Source organism: Cherax quadricarinatus, chromosome 57, assembly GCF_038502225.1.
Source record: "Cherax quadricarinatus isolate ZL_2023a chromosome 57, ASM3850222v1, whole genome shotgun sequence".
In the NCBI taxonomy this organism is placed as follows: domain Eukaryota; kingdom Metazoa; phylum Arthropoda; class Malacostraca; order Decapoda; family Parastacidae; genus Cherax; species Cherax quadricarinatus.
Genome location: NC_091348.1, coordinates 10,848,756 through 10,868,025, shown reverse-complemented (window position 1 = coordinate 10,868,025; position 19,270 = coordinate 10,848,756). Strand labels below are relative to the sequence as shown.

The 19,270-nt window shown below is 38.0% G+C and overlaps 1 protein-coding gene across 6 annotated transcripts in view; it reads right to left on the bottom strand.

Annotated features, from left to right (window-relative positions):
- Positions 1-14,469, bottom strand: part of LOC128693469 (protein ABHD18) — a 34,860-nt gene extending 20,391 nt beyond the window's left edge. For 3 of the 6 annotated variants that reach the window (XM_053783157.2, XM_070097360.1, XM_070097358.1), the window contains exons 1-5: positions 14,406-14,469; positions 10,645-10,852; positions 9,451-9,630; positions 8,917-9,029; positions 3,786-3,924 (exon numbers count right to left, since the gene is read on the bottom strand). In XM_053783157.2, coding sequence (XP_053639132.2) covers positions 3,786-3,924; positions 8,917-9,029; positions 9,451-9,630; positions 10,645-10,818 — 606 coding nt within the window. In that variant the 5' untranslated portion in view covers positions 10,819-10,852; positions 14,406-14,469. The other 3 variants (XM_053783156.2, XM_070097357.1, XM_070097361.1) reach the window with 3 other exon arrangements.
- Between the last annotated feature and the right edge of the window lie 4,801 nt (positions 14,470-19,270).

Sequence of the window (19,270 nt, the reverse complement as noted above, 5' to 3'; positions counted from 1 at the left end):
CTCTCTCTCTCCTCTACACTTCTCTCTTCTCCAGGTGCATACACACTTACTATAACCCACTTTTCACATCCAATCTTTATTTTACTCCACATAATCCTTGAATTTATACATTTGTATTCCCTCTTTTCCTGCCATAGCTTATCCTTCAACATTATTGCTACTCCTTCTTTAGCTCTAACTCTATTTGAAACCCCTGACCTAATCCCATTTATTCCTCTCCATTGAAACTCTCCCACCCCCTTCAGCTTTGTTTCACTTAAAGCCAGGACATCCAGTTTCCTCTCATTCATAACATCCACAATCATCTCTTTCTTATCATTTGCACAACATCCATGCACATTCAGACTTCCCACTTTGACAATTTTCTTCTTCTTATTCTTTTTAGTAATCTTTACAGGAAAAGGGGTTACTAGCCCATTGTTCCCGGCATTTTAGTTGACTTTTACAACACGCATGGCTTACGGAGGAAAGATTCTTATTCCACTTCCCCATGGATATAAAAGGAAAAGTAATAAGACCAAGAACTATTAAGATAAAATCTAAGAAAACTCTGATGGGTGTGTATAAATAAATGTGTACATGTATGTGTAGTGTGACCTAAGAGTAAGTAGAAGTAGCAAGACATGCCTGTAATCTTGCATATTTATGAGACAGACAAAAGACATCAGCAATCCTACCATCATGTAAAACAATCACAGGCTTTCGTTTTACACTCACTTGGCAGGACGGTAGTACCTCCCTGGGTGGTTGCTGTCTACCAACCTACTAACCTACCAACCTACTCTTGTACTCATTGTAACTTATCTAATGACCATATGAACTATCGTTGCCTTCCTAATCTTAAGTTAGTTTTTAAGTTTGCCCGAAATACTCTGCAGACAAAGGGGCTTTTGGCATTTACACCCAACTATTATATTCCTCTGTACAACCATGTATCATGTCAAAATAAACTTCTTATTCTTAAGTAAGTCAAGCATTTTTATAATTTCATTATTTGTTCTTTCATTTTTCCTAAAACAAAACTGGCAGTGGTTGAGTATATTGAGTGATACTAGGAAAGAGTATAGTCTCTTGTAGATTAACTTTTCAAAGATTTTGGGCAACAATGACAAGTTAGTTATAGGTCTATAGTTATTTATGTTAGTTCGATCTCTGCCTTTATGCGCTGGGTAACATTTTCTATCTTAAGCATTATCAGAAATGTGTTAGTTTCTAATGATCTGTTGAACAATATCGCAATGAAGGGTGACAACACAAGAACCGCTCTTCTGAACAAAAGTGATAGTACATAACCCAAGTTTCCTGGTATGTTTTTCAGTGGATGTGTTATCAAGAAACCTCAGTAGAGTTAATTAAATCAAGTCAGTAGGGTTAGTTAAGTCAAGTCTCTAATATATACTCACAGGTGATCTGTGTGTCTTATTCATCACCTTGCTGCACAAATCATAGGTTATATGATCAGGTTCAACAGTCATTTCAGAATATTGGACTCCAACTGTAGCTCACAAAATTGTTTTTATCATACACAGCATAGTACTCCCACACTCACTGTTTCTACTCTTATCCTCTGTACTCTGTATTCACTCAGCATCTTCTTCACACTCTCATCTCGCTGAATATAGCTTCCATACACAATGAGCAAAAGAAATCTTTAGTCATGTCTGCTCAGTACTGTATACAGGCAGGCCTTTCACTAATACAGCAGTTTTCAATTATACCCATTCTTCATTTATTCAGACTTGCTAAAATAAATATATTCACCACTCACTACAAGCCAAGGACAAAAATATTGTAAGGTGAGGAATGTACCTGGCTCTACTGCTCACTTAATATATGAGAGTGTAAACATGTTTAAAGGCTATGTTTCACTTTACAGCAATAGCCCAGAACCTAACCTGCTGTATAAGTAGGGACTGCCTATAATAGAATCTTTCATTCATATACAGTACTTCCCATTACCCACTCTTCTATCCCGTCTCCAGTCTCTCTCTGGACCTCATCTTACATTATCATCATTATTTCTTTTCTAACACCCTGGCCATCTGCCACCAAGGCAGGGTGACTTAAAAAGAAACACTTTCACCATCATTCACACTATCACTGGCTTGCCAGAGGCACACAGATACAAAAGTTTAGATGTCACTCTAAACAGCAAATATCTCAAACCCCCTCCTTTATAGGGCAAGCATGGTATTTCTCACCTCCAGTTTCCCTGAATCTCTTCACAAAATATTACCTTGCTATAACTCCAACAGTTCGTCAAATCCTAAAAACCATTTGTCTCTGCTCACTCCTATTTAACCCTTTGAGGGTTTCGGCCGTACTAGTACGGCTTACGACCCAGGGTTTTTGACGTACTAGTACGCCTAAATTCTAGCACCCTCAAATCTAGTGGGAGAAAGCTGGTAGGCCTACATATGAAAGAATGGGTCTATGTGGTCAGCGAGCACAGTATAAAAAAAATCCTGCAGCACACAGTGCATAATGAGAAAAAAAAAAAACTTTGTTTTTTTGGAATAAAACAGCGACTTTGCACTGTATTTTCGTATGGTATTTATTGTTGTATTCTAGTTTTCTTGGTCTCATTTTATAGAATGAAAGACATATTACAGAAATTGAGATGATTTTGACTGGTTTTACAATGAAAAGTACCTTGAAATTGAGCTCAAAGTAGCAGAAATGTTCAATTTTTACTCAAGTTCAAAAGTAAACAAATCATGCCAAGCGTCCAATACACATCAACTGGTGAGTCTAATATTCTTTCGCAAGTGTGCCAATATTATTTATACCATTTTTTACATTAATGCAGTAGTCTGCATAACAGTAAATCTTCTATTTTTTGTGAGAAGAAAAATTCAAAGTAGAAAGCAAAAGAATGTAAGAGGGGCCTTGAGACGTGACTAATGAACAGAGGAAATGTCATTTTAGTGCCAGGAATGTCTTTCTTGTTTATTCTGGACCCTATTCGTAAATTGGCATCTTTTGAAATTTGTGTGAAATTGGCAAAATTGCTAAATTCTGACCACTGTACTGGATAGTTGAAATTGGTAAATGGGTGGTTTCTTGCACTCATTTGATAGAAAAAATGGAGTTCTAGCGAAATATGTTTTTGTCGACTAGTACAATGGAATTGGCCGAAAATGGGGCTCAAATTGGGCAAAATCGCAGATGCGTAAACATCTCCGAGACCTCTAACTTCGCAAGAGCATAATTCCATAAGTTTTCCATCAAATTTCATACTTTTGGTGTCATTATGATCGGGAAAAGATTCTCTATCTTTTCATAAGAATTTTTTTTTTTTTTTTTAAATTTGGCAGACCCTGAGAACGAGTCTCGGAGAGGGCCTGTCGACCCTCAAAGGGTTAACATGCTCACATGTGCCTGCTGTATGTCCAAGCCCATTGCACACAAAACCTTTACCATCTCCCTCCATCCTTTCCTAGAATGACCCCTACCCTGCCTTCCCTCCACTACAGATTTATACACCCTCCGAGTCATCCTATTTTGCTCCATCCTCTCTAAATGATTAACCCCTCCTCAGCCCTCTGAATAATACTTTTAGTAACTCCATACCTCTTCCTAATTCCCACACTACGAGTTCTCTGCATAATACTTGCGCCACACATTGCCTTTAGACACGACATCTCCACTGCTTTCAGCCTCATTCTCACTTCAACATTCACAACCCATGCTTCACACCCATATAAGAGTATTGGTATCACTATACTCTCATAGATAAAAAATATCATAAAAAAAATCATATAATGACATTCTTGAAAACTTACATGGCCACCCATGGATATTCCAGTAATTCCCAGTGGTCCAAAGCCCATGCGTTCAAGCCAGTGAAATATAGCCAGGGACTCCAAAATTAAGCAGCCACCCATCACAAACAAATCAGAAACATTGTGGAGACTTGAGCGACTGTAATGCAAAATGTATCATTATTCTCAAAGCTATTGTGAGATTATGAAAACACACATTATGCATATACCAATAGCATTAATAATTTAAAAAAATACAGTAGATTGTTGAATATCTGGTACCATCAGGGGCATTTCCAAAGGGTTTTAAAAAACAAAAAATAATCACATTAGTTTTATAGGCCCTATAGCTTGCATATTCCTTTCCCATATTAACTGTTCAGGTGTTTTGTACAAAAGCAATCAATGATAATGTTAAATGCAGAATGAGTGACTGAAGATAACTCATGATCTACTGTAATAAAAAAAATAACAATAAAAGTACGTAATAAATTATTTGCACGAAGAAGGTAGAGTACAGTACAATACGTGGGTAAGTACTGTACGTATATCTCATGAAGGCAGAAGGTACATATATGTACTATGTGTAATAATAACATCGACCATATAGGTGAAAGGACACCAGTGCACCCACTTAGGACATTTTCATTGGATGTATTTCAGTCCTTGGAACTTGGTCATTCCTTTAGAATGACCAAGATTCCAGGACCAAAACCTATCCATTAAAGATATCCTAAGTGTATGTATGTATGTCCCTTTCATTGATGTATATCTTAATAAAACATGGGTGCTACCAATCATACCCAGAATAGGGAAAGCTACTGAAACCAGTTTTCATAGTGAAAAAAAAATGAATGGTTCAAACTGGGATCCCAGATCCATGATTTGCTCTATTTACCATTATTAAGGTACACTAGTAACATGCATCAGAATCTCTAACACTTCTCTACTACCAATTACAAATCCACAATTTTGTGGGGTCTTGTAAGATTGAACCAAGACTTCACTACTGGAAAACATGAACACTACCAGTAACACCATAAGTTGGAAAATATACTGAAGCTGCTAGATTAATGGTACTATAGAGGAATACCACTGCTTGGCTGTTTTAGCAGAAAAACTAGTTTCAATACACAAATAACCCGCACATAGGAGAGAGGAGCTTGCGACAATGTTTCGCTCCGACTTGGACCACTTACAAAGTGACTCTGTAAATGATTAAGTTGGACCGAAACATCGTCGTAAGCTCCTCTCCCCTATGTGAGGGTTATTTGTGTATTTTTCCAGTCATGGTATTGTGCCTTTTTGTTATTTAGTTTCAATACCTTTACTTGTTCATGTAATTTGTTGTGTCTTCCAGACAGAAGGTTCAACCCTGTATGGCTAACAATTTTCCCACTATAAAACTTGTTTAATGGTTCTTTATGTTTATATTAATAGGAACTTCCCATTTTGCTTAAAATTTCAATGCAGGGTATTCCAGTGCTTGTATATTAAATTATTAAATAGACATGTTTAACAAATAAATTTCAAATACATAAATTTTCTAAGGCAAATAAGCAGAGCGAACGAACGAACAAGCGAACATAGATCTACGTTTGGATAGTTTAAGGGTTAAAATATAAATATATTTCAAGGTTTTCTAAACTGTGATAGAGGCTAGGACAAAGAAGAGACTGACAAATATATGTACAGTAGTTGTTTCTTGAGTAGCCCCTGCCTCGTATCCACAGGTTCCTACATTCTTATGTTCTTATGTTCTTATCCACAGGTTCAGTTACCGCAGTTTCAGTTATCTACGGTTTACTGTGGAAAATAACCCTTAACCCTTTCACTGTTGAGATCCATGCTCGCAAACTTGCTCTCAGTGTTGAAGAATTTTCAGAAAAAAAAGAAAAAATTATTTTTTCTTATGAAAAGATAATCTTTTCCCGATGGTCATGAAACCAAAAGTAGGAAATTTGATGGAAAATTTACGGAATTACGCTCTCGCAAAGTTTGCGGTCTTGGCGATATTTATGCATCGGCGATTTCACTCACTTTGAACCCTATTTTTGGCCATTTCCACTGTTCCAGTTGACCAAACTCATAGCTATTTTGCTAGAACTCCTTTTGTTCTATCAATTGAGTACAAGAAATAACCCATTTACCTATTTCAACTACCCAATAAAGTGATCAGAAATTGGTAATTTGGCCAATTTAATACAAAATTCAAGGAAGGCCAATTTCAAAATAGGGTCCAGAATTAACAATGCAAACATTCCTAGCACTAAAATAACATTTTCTCTGTTCATTAGTAATGTCTCCAGGCCCCTCTTATATTATGCTTGCTTTTCATATTGAATTTTTATTCACACAAGAAATAGAACATTTACTGTTATGCAAACTACTGCATTATTATAAAAATGGTATAAATAATATTAGTACATTTGTGAAAGCATATCAGACCAATCAGCTGACCTGTATTGGACACGTGACGTGATTTGTTTACTGTTGAACATCGGCAAAAATCGAACATTTCTGCTACTTTGTGCTCAATTTCAAGGTACTTTTATTCTGTAAACCATTCAATATCTTCTTTATGTAGTATATCTTCCATTCCATTCTATCAAATGAGACCAAGAAAATGAGAATGCAACCATAAATACCATATGAAAATACACTGCAAATTCACTGTTTTAAACCAAAAACACGGTCGCAGTTTTTTTCTCATTATGCACTGCGTGCTGCAGAATTTTTTAATATTGTGCACACGGGCCACTCAGACCCATTCTCTCACATGTAGGCCTACCGGCTATCTCTCGCAAGATTGAAAGCCACTAGAATTCTGGCGTAGTATTACGGGACCGACACTGGCTTGCAAGCCATTATAATACATTATTATGGGACTGACAGTGAAAGGGTTAATTTTGCTTAATAATGACACCAAAGCACAAAAAGTAGTGCTTCTCCTAGGCTTCTTCAAAGCCTGAGAGATGCCGTAAAGTACTTCCCATCAATTCTCGACTTATTGTGCATAATACAGTGGACCCCCGCTTTACGATCAGCTCCCAATGCGATCAATTATGTAAGTGTATTTATGTAAGTGCGTTTGTACGTGTATGTTTGGGGGTCTGAAATGGACTAATCTGATTCACAATATTCCTTATGGAACCAAATTCATTCAGTAATGGCACCTGAACATACTTCTGTAATGAAATAACATCGTAAGCCAGGGGTCCACTGTATATCAATTAACCCTTTGACTGTCGCAACCCCCAATCCTGAGGTGTCTCCTGGTGTCGCAAAATTTAAAAAAAAAAAAAAAATTATTTTTTCTTATGAAATGATAGAGAATCTTTTCCCGATTGTAATGACACCAAAAAAACGAAATTTGATGGAAAACTGACGGAATTATGCTCTCGCGAAGTTAGCGACCTCGACGCTGTTTACAAATCGGCTATTTCGCCGACTTTGAGCCCTATTTTCGGCTAATTCCATTATTTTAATCGCCCAAACTCATAGCTATTTCTTTAGAACTTGATTTTTTCTATCGACTGAGTACAAGAAACTGCCCATTTACTGATTTCAACTACCTAATAATGTGGTCAGAAATTTGCAATTTGGCCAATTTCACGAAAACTAAAAAATATGACAATTTCAAAATAAGGTCCAGAATGAACAATGCAGACATCCCAGGCTCTAAAATAACGTTTTCTTTGTTCATCAGTCACGTCTCCAGGCCCCTCTGATATTACTCTTGCTTTCTATTTTGAATTTTTATTCAAAAAAAAAATATTAGACTTACTATTATGCAGACTACTGCAATGCTGTAATAACTGTATAAATAACATCAACCCATTCATGACTGCATATTAGAATGGCTAGTTGGACATTTATTGGACAATGGCATCATTTGTTTACTTTTGAACATTGGCAAAAATCAAACATTTCCCCTACTTTGAGCTCCATTTCTAGGTTCTTTTTATAGTAAAATCAATCAAAAACATCTCTATTTCTGTAATATGTTTTCCACTCTATCAAATGAGACCAAGAAAACGAGAATACAACCATAAATACTATACGAAAATAGACCACAAAGTCGGCATTTTAATTAAAAAAAACGGTCGGAGTTTTTTTTTTCTCATTATGCACTGCGTGCTCCAGGATTTTTTTTATATGGTGCACACTGACCACACAGACCCATTCTCTCACGTGTGGGCCTACCAGCTTTCTCCTGCTTGATTTGAAGCCGCTAGAATTTATGAGTATATATACGTCAAACACGGCACCTCATAAAACGTATATATACGGCCGCGACAGTCAAAGGGTTAAACTTCATCACAGGTATGTATGTACACGAAAAACAACTTATATACATGTATATGTAGTGCACTATGTACTATCCGCAGTTTCAGTATCTGCGGTAGGTCTTGGAATGTATCCCCCCGTGGAAACGGGGGGACTACTGTACATTGTTATTGTAAAAACTCAAAGGAAAACTTAATATTATTGCCAATTTCCCTTTGAAGGCAACAAAATGACATTATTCAATAATACTCAAATATTGTATATGGAAATATGGGATATTGGCAGTTTGGAGGGATATGTTGTGCATCTTTATACGTATATGCTTCTAAACTGTTGTATTCTGAGCACCTCTGCAAAAACAGTGATAATGTGTGAGTGTGGTGAAAGTGTTGAATGCTGAAAGTATTTTCTTTTTGGGGATTTTCTTTCTTTTTTGGGTCACCCTGCCTCGGTGGGAGACGGCCGACTTGTTGGAAAAAAAAAAAAAAAAACTCTAGGACACAAAGCAATCTTTAAATACAGGAATATACGCACTGTACAGCAAGTCCTCACTTAACGTCATTTCATTCAACATCATTTTGTCATAACGTTGATAAGAAACGAAAATTGATGCCCGGCTGGGGTCACTGTCTGCATGGAATTTGCACATTTGTTTATGAACTGCATGGTTGGAGGTGCATTTATTCCTGATTTAACCCTGTTGCAATGAGTGCTAAAGGTGTACTGTGCACCCCTAATGATTATACCAATTAGCTTATGGTAAAACTGGTTTCATTATACGTACATAGTTTCACTTAATGTCGCAGTTTCCAAGAACCACTTGATGACATTAAGTGAGGACTTACTTTATCTAGAAACTTACAGCTGATCCTTAGGTTTCCGACAACCATAAAAGGGATTCTCGAGGATGGCTGATGCAATTCCTGATTCGTCTAAAAGTGGTTTAACCATTAGCATTTTTCTTCTCCAAAACCCCTGAAAGAAAAAAGATCACTATATAAATCCCTAATGTGACATTTATGTAGCTGAATTGAAAACTAATAACAATGAAATGTTTAATTAGTGAGACTGCAGTGATTAATACTACAATGTTTATCTATCCTCAGTATGATAATACAGTACAGGTCTCCCTCGCTTCATGTGGATTTGTTTTACGCAAATTTTCTAAATATGTTATATCATTAATTTAGTATATGCAATATATGGTCACCATATGTGATCAGTACAGTTTGCAAAGCACATTCACAATTCTTATTATGTGTAATTAAGTGTTTATGGCCTGACTGAGTTGCCAAGGGCCTAAAACATGTACACAGCATAAAATAAGGGACACTTGGTAACAGCACCTTGAAAAGAATCAGAAAGAAAAAATGAGACTTCACAAAAATCAGCTTACATGATCTCCAGTGCCTGCCAAGTGCAAGCAGGTAGGCTTCAGGTGAGTGCGCCATACTTTTGGGAACACTAACTGAAAAGCAGCTTTCTCTGACTCTTTAGGCAGAAGACCTGGCAAGTGGTCCACAAATGGGGACATAAACTCTGCTTCCCAAATAATATGGTCCCCATTATCAACCTCCTGTTAGAAAAAAAAAATCAAGATTATAGATGTATCAAAAGCATAAAATTTACCACTAACATACGAAGACAATCCTGCTTCAGTTCATAAACCTGAGAAATATATGCAAAATACTCACAGAAACGACAAGTGTATAAGACAACCTGTGACCAGTTTGAGAAATTTTTCTACCCTCGCAGCCCAGCCTGGAGCCAGGTAAGACCATAAAGGATGGAGCTTGAGACGTGGATATATAAAACCTAGAGTAAGAATGCATGTATACTATATAGGAAAAATTAAGGTGAAGGAAAAGAGATACACTTATATGTGAGTGATGATTATGTTAGCATGATAAGTGCTGTACAAAAAAAGGCAAAGATAAGAAAACGAGCGAGTCAACATGGTCAGTTTGTTTCTCTTCTAATATTAGTAAGAAATGTCTCATGTATAATAATTTTATTTATCTTGCATCTACTATAACTCCATTCTAGTTAGTTATTATTCTGTGTATGCTAGCTTCCTTTCCCTATTTGAAGAACAACATGCTGAACTTGGAAAAGAAAGCCTATTATACCACTGCAAGGAAAAGGGAAAAGAAGAGAAGTGAAAGTAATACAAACGAGGGAATGGTGTTTCACCAATTTTAATTTAACGATAACCTCAGCACCTGAGCTGAGATTCTTGAGACAGGGAAGTAACGAGTGCCTGAATTTTATCATCCCACTGTATATTATTGTGACTGTATAATAAAATGAAAGATGGTGAACAGTGAAGAGAGAGAGAGAATGAAGGGGAAACAAAGGAAAGCTCAATCACTAATAAGGAATACATATTTGTGCTGAACTTTGTTGAGGAGGGTTTATAGAGAATATATTTTCTAAATGTTAATCAAAAATTTCAATGAATGTAAGATAATGCCTTTATGTATGGCGCATAATTAGACGAAGGAAAGAAGGTGCTGCAATAGCAAATGAAGAGCTCATTCTAAAAATCTGTATACAGTAAAGTGCTTCACAAAATACAGAGCAGCCTCACCTTCGTTATAGTAATTGGATGATTTTTGTCCACGAGCTGCTGACACGTTTCCCGATTAGAAATTATCTTTCGAAAAGCAAAAAGCCGCCGAAGATTTTCAGGTTTACCCCAGCCACGGACAAAAAATTTAGTTAGGAGAATGCTACGATAGATCTGGTCCACCCGGCTCACCATATTCAATACGCCCACTCCACCATTTACCTGCAATCTGGCAAACACAGGTACAAATAATGTTTTTAGAACAATTTAATAAACTGGACTACTAGTATTTTGCTATACTCCATCTTAAAATCTTAATTATCCTATAGAAAAAAAAGAGACACCCACAGAGTTATTTATGGTAACCGGATGGTTATTAATGCAAGTTAACCTAATACATACTGCCAAGTGTATAGCTCATTTCCATTGGAGTCCTAACCTAAGATGCACCCTACATCTAACTCCTAGATGCCTATTTGTTGCCATACAAATATGGTCAGCAGATGTAAGGAGGCATGCAACTATGCAATATCCTCAACAATAGTGTTTGTTACATGTAAACCAGCAAGAAACCTTTACATAACAATTTCATAAAAATTCTACTCTGAAATACTTAATTTAGATAAGAGCAATCACCAATCATTTTGATATACTGCCATATTATACTAATCGAATGTACTAAACTTGTAGCAGGTCATACAGTGCCAGGAGACTGGGAGATAATTATGAATAATCTAAGGAAAAAGAAGGTAGTATTACATCTCTGGATGAAGAGCTCTTAACCAGTATCAAGGCACATCCTTGAAGGGGTGACATACCAGAAATACCATAGCAAATGGATGCATGTAATACTGGTGACTGAAGTGACCTCAACTCGTAAAAAATACAAGAGAATCAATATCCATTAGCTATAAGAGACCCCAATGGAAAGAGGCCTGTTTGCATTCTTTATTAAAACATGAATTATTAACACTGTCTACCTTAAGTATTCATAATGATTACATGTAAGATGCAAAAAAATATAAATTCTTTATATGAAAAATATGTGTAATGAAGATTGTAATCAAACCAAACATCAACATAAGATCAATAATAACTAGCTTTAATTAGGCTAAATTTACACATTATTAGAGACATTGTATAAATACCTACAATGTTTGCATTAAGCACATAATTATCATAGGCATATAGTAATTATAATTTATAAAGATTTAAAGTAGAATAACAGATCTACAAAGTATGTTTATTTCCACTGGCACACATTGTGGCTCAAGAAAAGAAAAACATTATTCAGATTAACCCTGGAGAGTTAATAACCCAGGATAACCCAAGAAAGTCAAGCAGTATGACTTATTTCCATTAGGGTCCTTTTCAGATTATTCCCCAGGATACAGCCTACTACAATCAACTAACTCCTATGGGTAATAGGCAACAGGTGTTAGATCTGCTCATACATTCCACCTCACCCATGGCTCAAGCTGGTGCTTTCAGTTGAGGGTCAAATGTACTACCAATGCTGTTTCAAATCACTAAAATGCTAACATTAGGGTCAAGCAACAGTGAAGCCAAGGAATCCGGGTTTGGTCTTCACACAAGTGGAAACACTGTGCACGTTTTCTTACATTTGCTGCCCTTGCTCACCTAGCAGTTAAAGGTAGCTACCTGGGTGTTAGCATTCTTGTGGGTCACATTCTGGGGAAGAAGATGTAAGGCTTCCAATGAATTATAATTATATTTAGGAGGAAGCACTAAACCCACTGGGGTCATACAGAGCCTGGGGCATGGGAGCCAATCAGATTCAATCCAAGAAGGGAAGGGAAGATCCAAGTCCTTGGATCAAGAGCCCCTCACCAACTTTTAAGGAACCTCTTTCGAGAGGACCCCAATTTTAATAAGCTACACTATTTGGCTACCTTGGGTTAATAAGGTAAATAAAGTCTACTTGTATTATACACATACAATGGTGACAAATTATAAAAATTTAACAAAGGATAACCCAACAAAGTCAAATAAAATGAGTTACTTCAAAGAATAAATATTACAATGCTATGACTGGAACCATTCACAAGTAGCTAACCCACACTTTTGAGAGCAAATTCTAGACATTATGGTTCGTCCTGTACTTTATAATGGCATAGATTATTATATTTAGGAGAGGAGTGCTAAACCCATAGGAGCTATACAGAACCTGGGGAATGGGAGGCATTCAGGTTTGATCCAAGGAAGAGGAAAGCAGGTCCAATTCCTTAGAATAAGAGCCCTCACCAGTTTCAAGGAACCTTCCTTGAGGGAATAATGGTCCAGAACAGACCAAAACATCATCTAGAGTAAATGATTTAAGGATCCCAATGGAAATAAGTTAATTTTACTTTTTTGGGGCTTATTCTAAGTAATTTACACACATATTATCATGTAAGATAATTGCAATCATCCAAAGATTGTATAATTATACCCAAATAAACTTACACAAATAACCTGCACATAGAATAAAACTTATCTTGCTGCCAAGTTTGTCAAGGCTGGGATCCAAAGCAACTATAGAACTAGGGGAAGGGAACACAACTTTGTAGTACTCACAGTCAGTGGTCAGACTTCAAACACATTTTATTGTACAGCAATAAAGGAGTGGAAGAGACTGCCCGCACATGTCCAAGCCTGTCATAGCATGAGCCAGTTCAAGAGGAGAGAGAATGTAGCTACAGAAATGAAGGAAAGTGATTTCTTGTACAGCTAACATACATGTACCTATTACTGTGATCTGATCCTCTTATGTTAATGTAAATAACTTAGTTTACCTTATTCCTAGTATATCCCTTTCATTGCAACTGCTTTTCACAAAGTTACTTACCTATTTAAACTTTTAATGCTTAAATAATGGAAATAAGTCACTTTGTCTCTGATTTATTTGGGTTATCCTAGGTAATCTACACACATGCTGATATGTATGATAATTTATGTAACTGTATTTGTGTACCTGTACCTGAATAAACTTGCTTACAGCACCTGGGCGATTGGTGGCATTAAGGCTTAATCCAAGGAAGAGGAAAGCAGGTTCAATTCCTTAGATAAAGAGCCCTAACCAGCTTCAAGAAACCTTCCTGAGAGGATAATGGTCCAGGACAGACCGAAACGTCGCTAAGGATGCCAATGAATTATTATTATTATAATCAAGGGGGAAGCTCTAAATCCGTAGGATTATACAGCACCCGGGGGGGGATGTGAAAGGCATTCAGGCTTAATTCGGGGAACTGGAGCACAGATCCAATTCCCTAAATCAAGAGCCCCTCACCACCATCAATCCCCCTTCCGTGAGGGGGATGCCAATGGAAATAAGTTACCTTTACCATTTTTTTGGGCTTATTCTAAGTAATTTACACATATATTATCATGTATGACAATTTAAAACATTCAAAGATTGTGTAATTATACCTAAATAAACTTAAACAAATAACCGCGCATATAGAATAAAACTTATGACGTTTCAGTCAGACCTGGACCATTAACTACTTAATGGTCCAGGTCAAAGTGAAACGTCATCATAAGTTTCATTCTCCTATGTGCGGGTTATTTGTACATTATTTCAGTCACAGAACTTTACGTAGTAATTTTTTATTACTGAACCAACTTACTTCCACTAGCAGTGCTGGATGCTGTTACTCTCCTCTTATTATTAATTCACACACTGACAGATATAATCACTCATCCAGTAGTTAGCAACATATCATTCACTTGCTGCACTCTAAATATAAACACATTATGATTCAATCAGCAGAATATATTACCAAAAAATAAAGGCCAGGGAGCGCTCGGTCCAAGTTGTTTACACAAGAGACTTTTGGTTTAAAATAATGTTTGTATTTGTTCTCAGAGCATAAAATAATGAATTGAAAATATATATGCATTCCATATAGGAGCTATATATAATTTATTAAAAATAGATTATAAAATATATTATATATATATGCAAAATATTATATAAAAAGAGATCGTGAAGATACTTATTTGACCCTGTATTCTCTCAGATGTTAAAGTCTTGGGTGGCAACGTTGACATAGTCACGTAGTCTGAATATAATTAAATAAATCTATTAATACCATTCACAACGAGTACTTCATAACCCCTACCTGAAGTCAAACCCAAATAAAATAATCATACTAGGTTTTATTACCTTAATTATTCTTGGTTATTTTTAGCATTTATTTTCAAGGGCAGCCTATTACCTACCAAGAGTGCCAACAAGTGCCACTACACCTCCTTATCACCTAGGTACATGTCTGCTGTAAGGTGGATGGTTTAAGTAAGGAAGCTTGCTCACTCTGCTCCACGCACCTGGGAATGAACCCGAGTCCTTCGGTTATAAGCCGAAAGAACTACCACTGAGCTACAAATATACTTGGAGGGAGTTTCGGCAGTCAACGCCCGGTCAATGACCAGGCCTCGTGGTGGATCAGGGCCTGATCAACCAGGCTGTTACTGCTGGCCGCATGCAAACCCATGTACGAACCACAACTCGGGTGGTTGGGGACTGACTTTAGATGCACATCCAGCTCCTTGAAGATAGCCAAGAGTCTATTGGTAATCCCCCTTATGTATGCTGGGAGGCAGTTGAACAGTCTTGGACCCCTGACACTTACTGTGTTGTCTCTCAGTGTACTCGTGGCGCCCCTGCTTTTCATTGGGGGGATGTTGCATCTCCTGCCGAGTCTTTTGCTTTCGTAGGGAGTGATTTTCATGTGCAATTTGGGACTAGTCCCTCCAGGATTTTCCAGGTGTATATTATCATGTAACTTTCTCGCCTGCATTCCAGGGAATACAAATCAAGGGACTTCAACCGTTCATTAAATTGAGTCTATCACATGGATGGAAACAGTACCTACCCACGGTCATGCATTTACTGATTGTCATCACCGCCACGGTGGCCCGTAGCTTGGTAGGTAATGCTCTCGCTTCACACGCTGAGTATCTGTGGTTCGATCCCTGGCAAGAGTGGAAATACTGGGAGTGTTTCCTTACACCTGTTCTCCCGTTCATTTAGCAAGTAGATAGGTACCTGGGTGTTAGTCGACTGGTGCGGGTCGCATCCTGGGGGACAAGAATGAGGACCCCAATGGAAATAAGACAGACACTGCAAGGCTCCAGGCGGACATCAACCAAATCTTTCAGTGGGCTGCGGAAAACAATATGAAGTTCAACGATGAGAAATTTCAATTACTCAGATATGGTAAACATGAGGAAATTAAATCTTCATCAGAGTACAAAACAAATTCTGGCCACAAAATAGAGCGAAACACCAACGTCAAAGACCTGGGAGTGATTATGTCGGAGGATCTCACCATCAAGGACCATAACATTGTATCAATCGCATCTGCTAGAAAAATGACAGGATGGATAATGAGAACCTTCAAAACTAGGGAGGCCAAGCCCATGATGACACTCTTCAGGTCACTTGTTCTATCTAGGCTGGAATATTGCTGCACTCTAACAGCACCTTTCAAGGCAGGTGAAATTGCCGACCTAGAAAATGTACAGAGAACTTTCACGGCGCGCATAACGGAGATAAAACACCTCAATTACTGGGAGCGCTTGAGGTTTCTAAACCTGTATTCCCTGGAACGCAGGAGGGAGAGATACATGATTATATACACCTGGAAAATCCTAGAGGGACTAGTACCGAACTTGCACACGAAAATCACTCACTACGAAAGCAAAAGACTTGGCAGACGATGCACCATCCCCCCAATGAAAAGCAGGGGTGTCACTAGCACGTTAAGAGACCATACAATAAGTGTCAGGGGCCCGAGACTGTTCAACTGCCTCCCAGCACACATAAGGGGGATTACCAACAGACCCCTGGCAGTCTTCAAGCTGGCACTGGACAAGCACCTAAAGTCAGTTCCTGATCAGCCGGGCTGTGGCTCGTACGTTGGTTTGCGTGCAGCCAGCAGCAACAGCCTGGTTGATCAGGGGCTGATCCACCAGGAGGCCTGGTCACAGACCGGGCCGCGGGGGCGTTGACCCCTGAAACTCTCTCCAGGTAAACTCCAGGTAATGACGCACTTTCTTGAGTTACCATGGGTGGCTAACCATCCGGGGATAAAAATTCAAACAAAATTTTAGCTCTTATCTCTCACCACCATCATCATTACTACCAACAACATCGTCCATCATCACCAACATCATCATTACTGGTAACATCCAGCCCACCATACCCCTCCACGTTCGTATCCGCAGTAGTTGTAGCCACTACCTGCCAGGCCAGGTCTCCTGAGTGGTATGGGACGGGCATGGAAATCCTAATGGAAGGAAATGTGAGAGAGAGTTTGGCGGCGGGCGTGGCAGATCTGGTGAAACACACAGAATTGTAAAAGGATGGGAGCATGGTGGTGGGTCACAACTAACGTGAGGGAGATGTTGGGGAAAGTATGTGTGAGTCGATAAAAGGTGATAAAGGATGAGCTCTAGTTCCTGGCATCTCTGCTCAGTGGGGGTCTTACCCATGAAGTAGAGGAGTCCTGGCCCGGAGTAAGAAAGTTCTTGTGGCTTCAAGTCTTGTTCCTCGAATTATAGTTCCTAATTTCTTCAGTCTCCAGCTCATGGGCCTCCAGTCATAACTTAAGGATTTTCTTCATATATTTTCATAACATAGAACACTTAAAGGTATTTTATTTTTCTAAGGAATAACATTAGAGGAGATGGAAAAGGAGGGGGATAAAGATATGAACAGAAAGAATGGGCTCTGGTGGCCTGGTGGTTAACGCTCTCGCTTCACACGGTGAGGGCCTGGGTTCGATTCCCAGCCAGAGTAGAAACATTGGACGTGTTTCTTTCAACCTGTTGTCTATGTTCCCCATCAGTAAAATCGGTACCTGGGTGTTAGTCGACTGGTGTGGGTCGCATCCTGGGACACTGACCTAAGGAGGCCTGGTCACAGACCGGGGCGCGGGGGCGTTGACCCCCGGAACTCTCTCCAGGTAATAGTAAAGGGAAGGAAGAGTGGATGGAAAAGGAGTAGGATGTGGAGTAGAGAGAGTGGGAAAGAGAATGAGAGGTAGGGAGAAAAGAGAGTAGAAAACGAGTAGGTAACAGAATGAGAAGAAAATAAAGGGGAGGCAGAGTAGAAGTGAGAGACTAAGGAGAAGAGGTAGAAGTAGGAGAGGTGGATAAGAGAGAGAGAGAGATAGGGAGGGTCACACTCGGCAACTCACGACTATAATTATAACCACCATAATCTATAGAGGATACACCTACGTAGCACCGAGAATAACATCATCTTAGTGAGGCAGAGACGAGGAAGAAGTAGAAAGAAGAGGGATAAAAAGAGGAGTTTTTAGCACACACACACACACACACACACACACCATTTCATAAGAAAGGAGGAACGATGAAGAGAAGGCTGGGGAAAAGGGAAATACAGTAGGGAAAAAGGAAGATGATGAATGGGAAGGAGGGAGAGAAAGTGAACGGAGGGAATAGGAAAGAAGAGATAAAGATAGTTAGAGAGAGAGAAAGTTGGAATCAGAAATGATTGGGGTAATAAAGCGGTAAAAAGGAAGAGAGAAATAGGGATGATATCAAGAAAGGAGATAAAGGCTATCAAATAAAAATTATATATATTTATTATTTACCTCAGAGGCATCTATAATTTATTCAAAAGCCATATTTATCCTTCACAGGGATATAAATTTTAAACATTTATCATTATTTTCCCTCTAAGACATAATTATATATATATATATATATATATATATATATATATATATATATATATATATATATATATATATATATATATATATATATATATATATATATGTGTATATGTGTGTATGTGTGTGTGTGTGTGTGTGTGTGTGTGTGTGTGTGTGTGTGTGTGTGTGTGTGTGTGTGTGTGTGTAAAAGTGGTCAGTTAGCAAGAACTCATTTAAAATTAAGTCCTTTCTAAAATTTACTCTTATACGTTTAAAGATATATTTTTTCATTAATGTTAATGTAAAAATTTATAATTTTGCACCAAAAGGAACTTAGAAAACTTACCTAACCTTATCATAACAAGCGCAATTTATTTTAGCCTAACCCAACTAAATATATTTTAGATTTGTTTACAATAATTTAATACTAATCAAACACAGTGAAATATATTTTTTTCGTTAGGTTCAGAATGATTTTGGCGAAATTATTGCATGCACAAATTTTCTCTTGTCCTATATGGTAAGATCAGCGTTGCTATTAAGCCAAGATCGCAAGTTCTGCCTATTCGGCACGACACACACATACACACACACACACATATATATATATATATATATATATATATATATATATATATATATATATATATATATATGGGGCAAGCCACGGAGGGGGTGGAAATCTTTAACTCTAACTCAGGTACTTTCACACTTCTGAGTGCGTCATCAGGAGCTGTGCAATGTTGAAAGGGAGCACCCAAAGCAGGGAGAGAGGTCTCAGAGTAGCGTAGGCGTCACCGTCCACGGTTACCCTTAGACTGGGTTAGTGGTCTGTGCCAACCCCACCCTACCATCATCCCCCTACTCCCCATATGGGGTAGGAGGGTTTCTGAGATGTCAAGTAGGAAATTATAATATATAAAAAGCCAGCCCTAAGCTTTTTCTAATCGTTTATAACA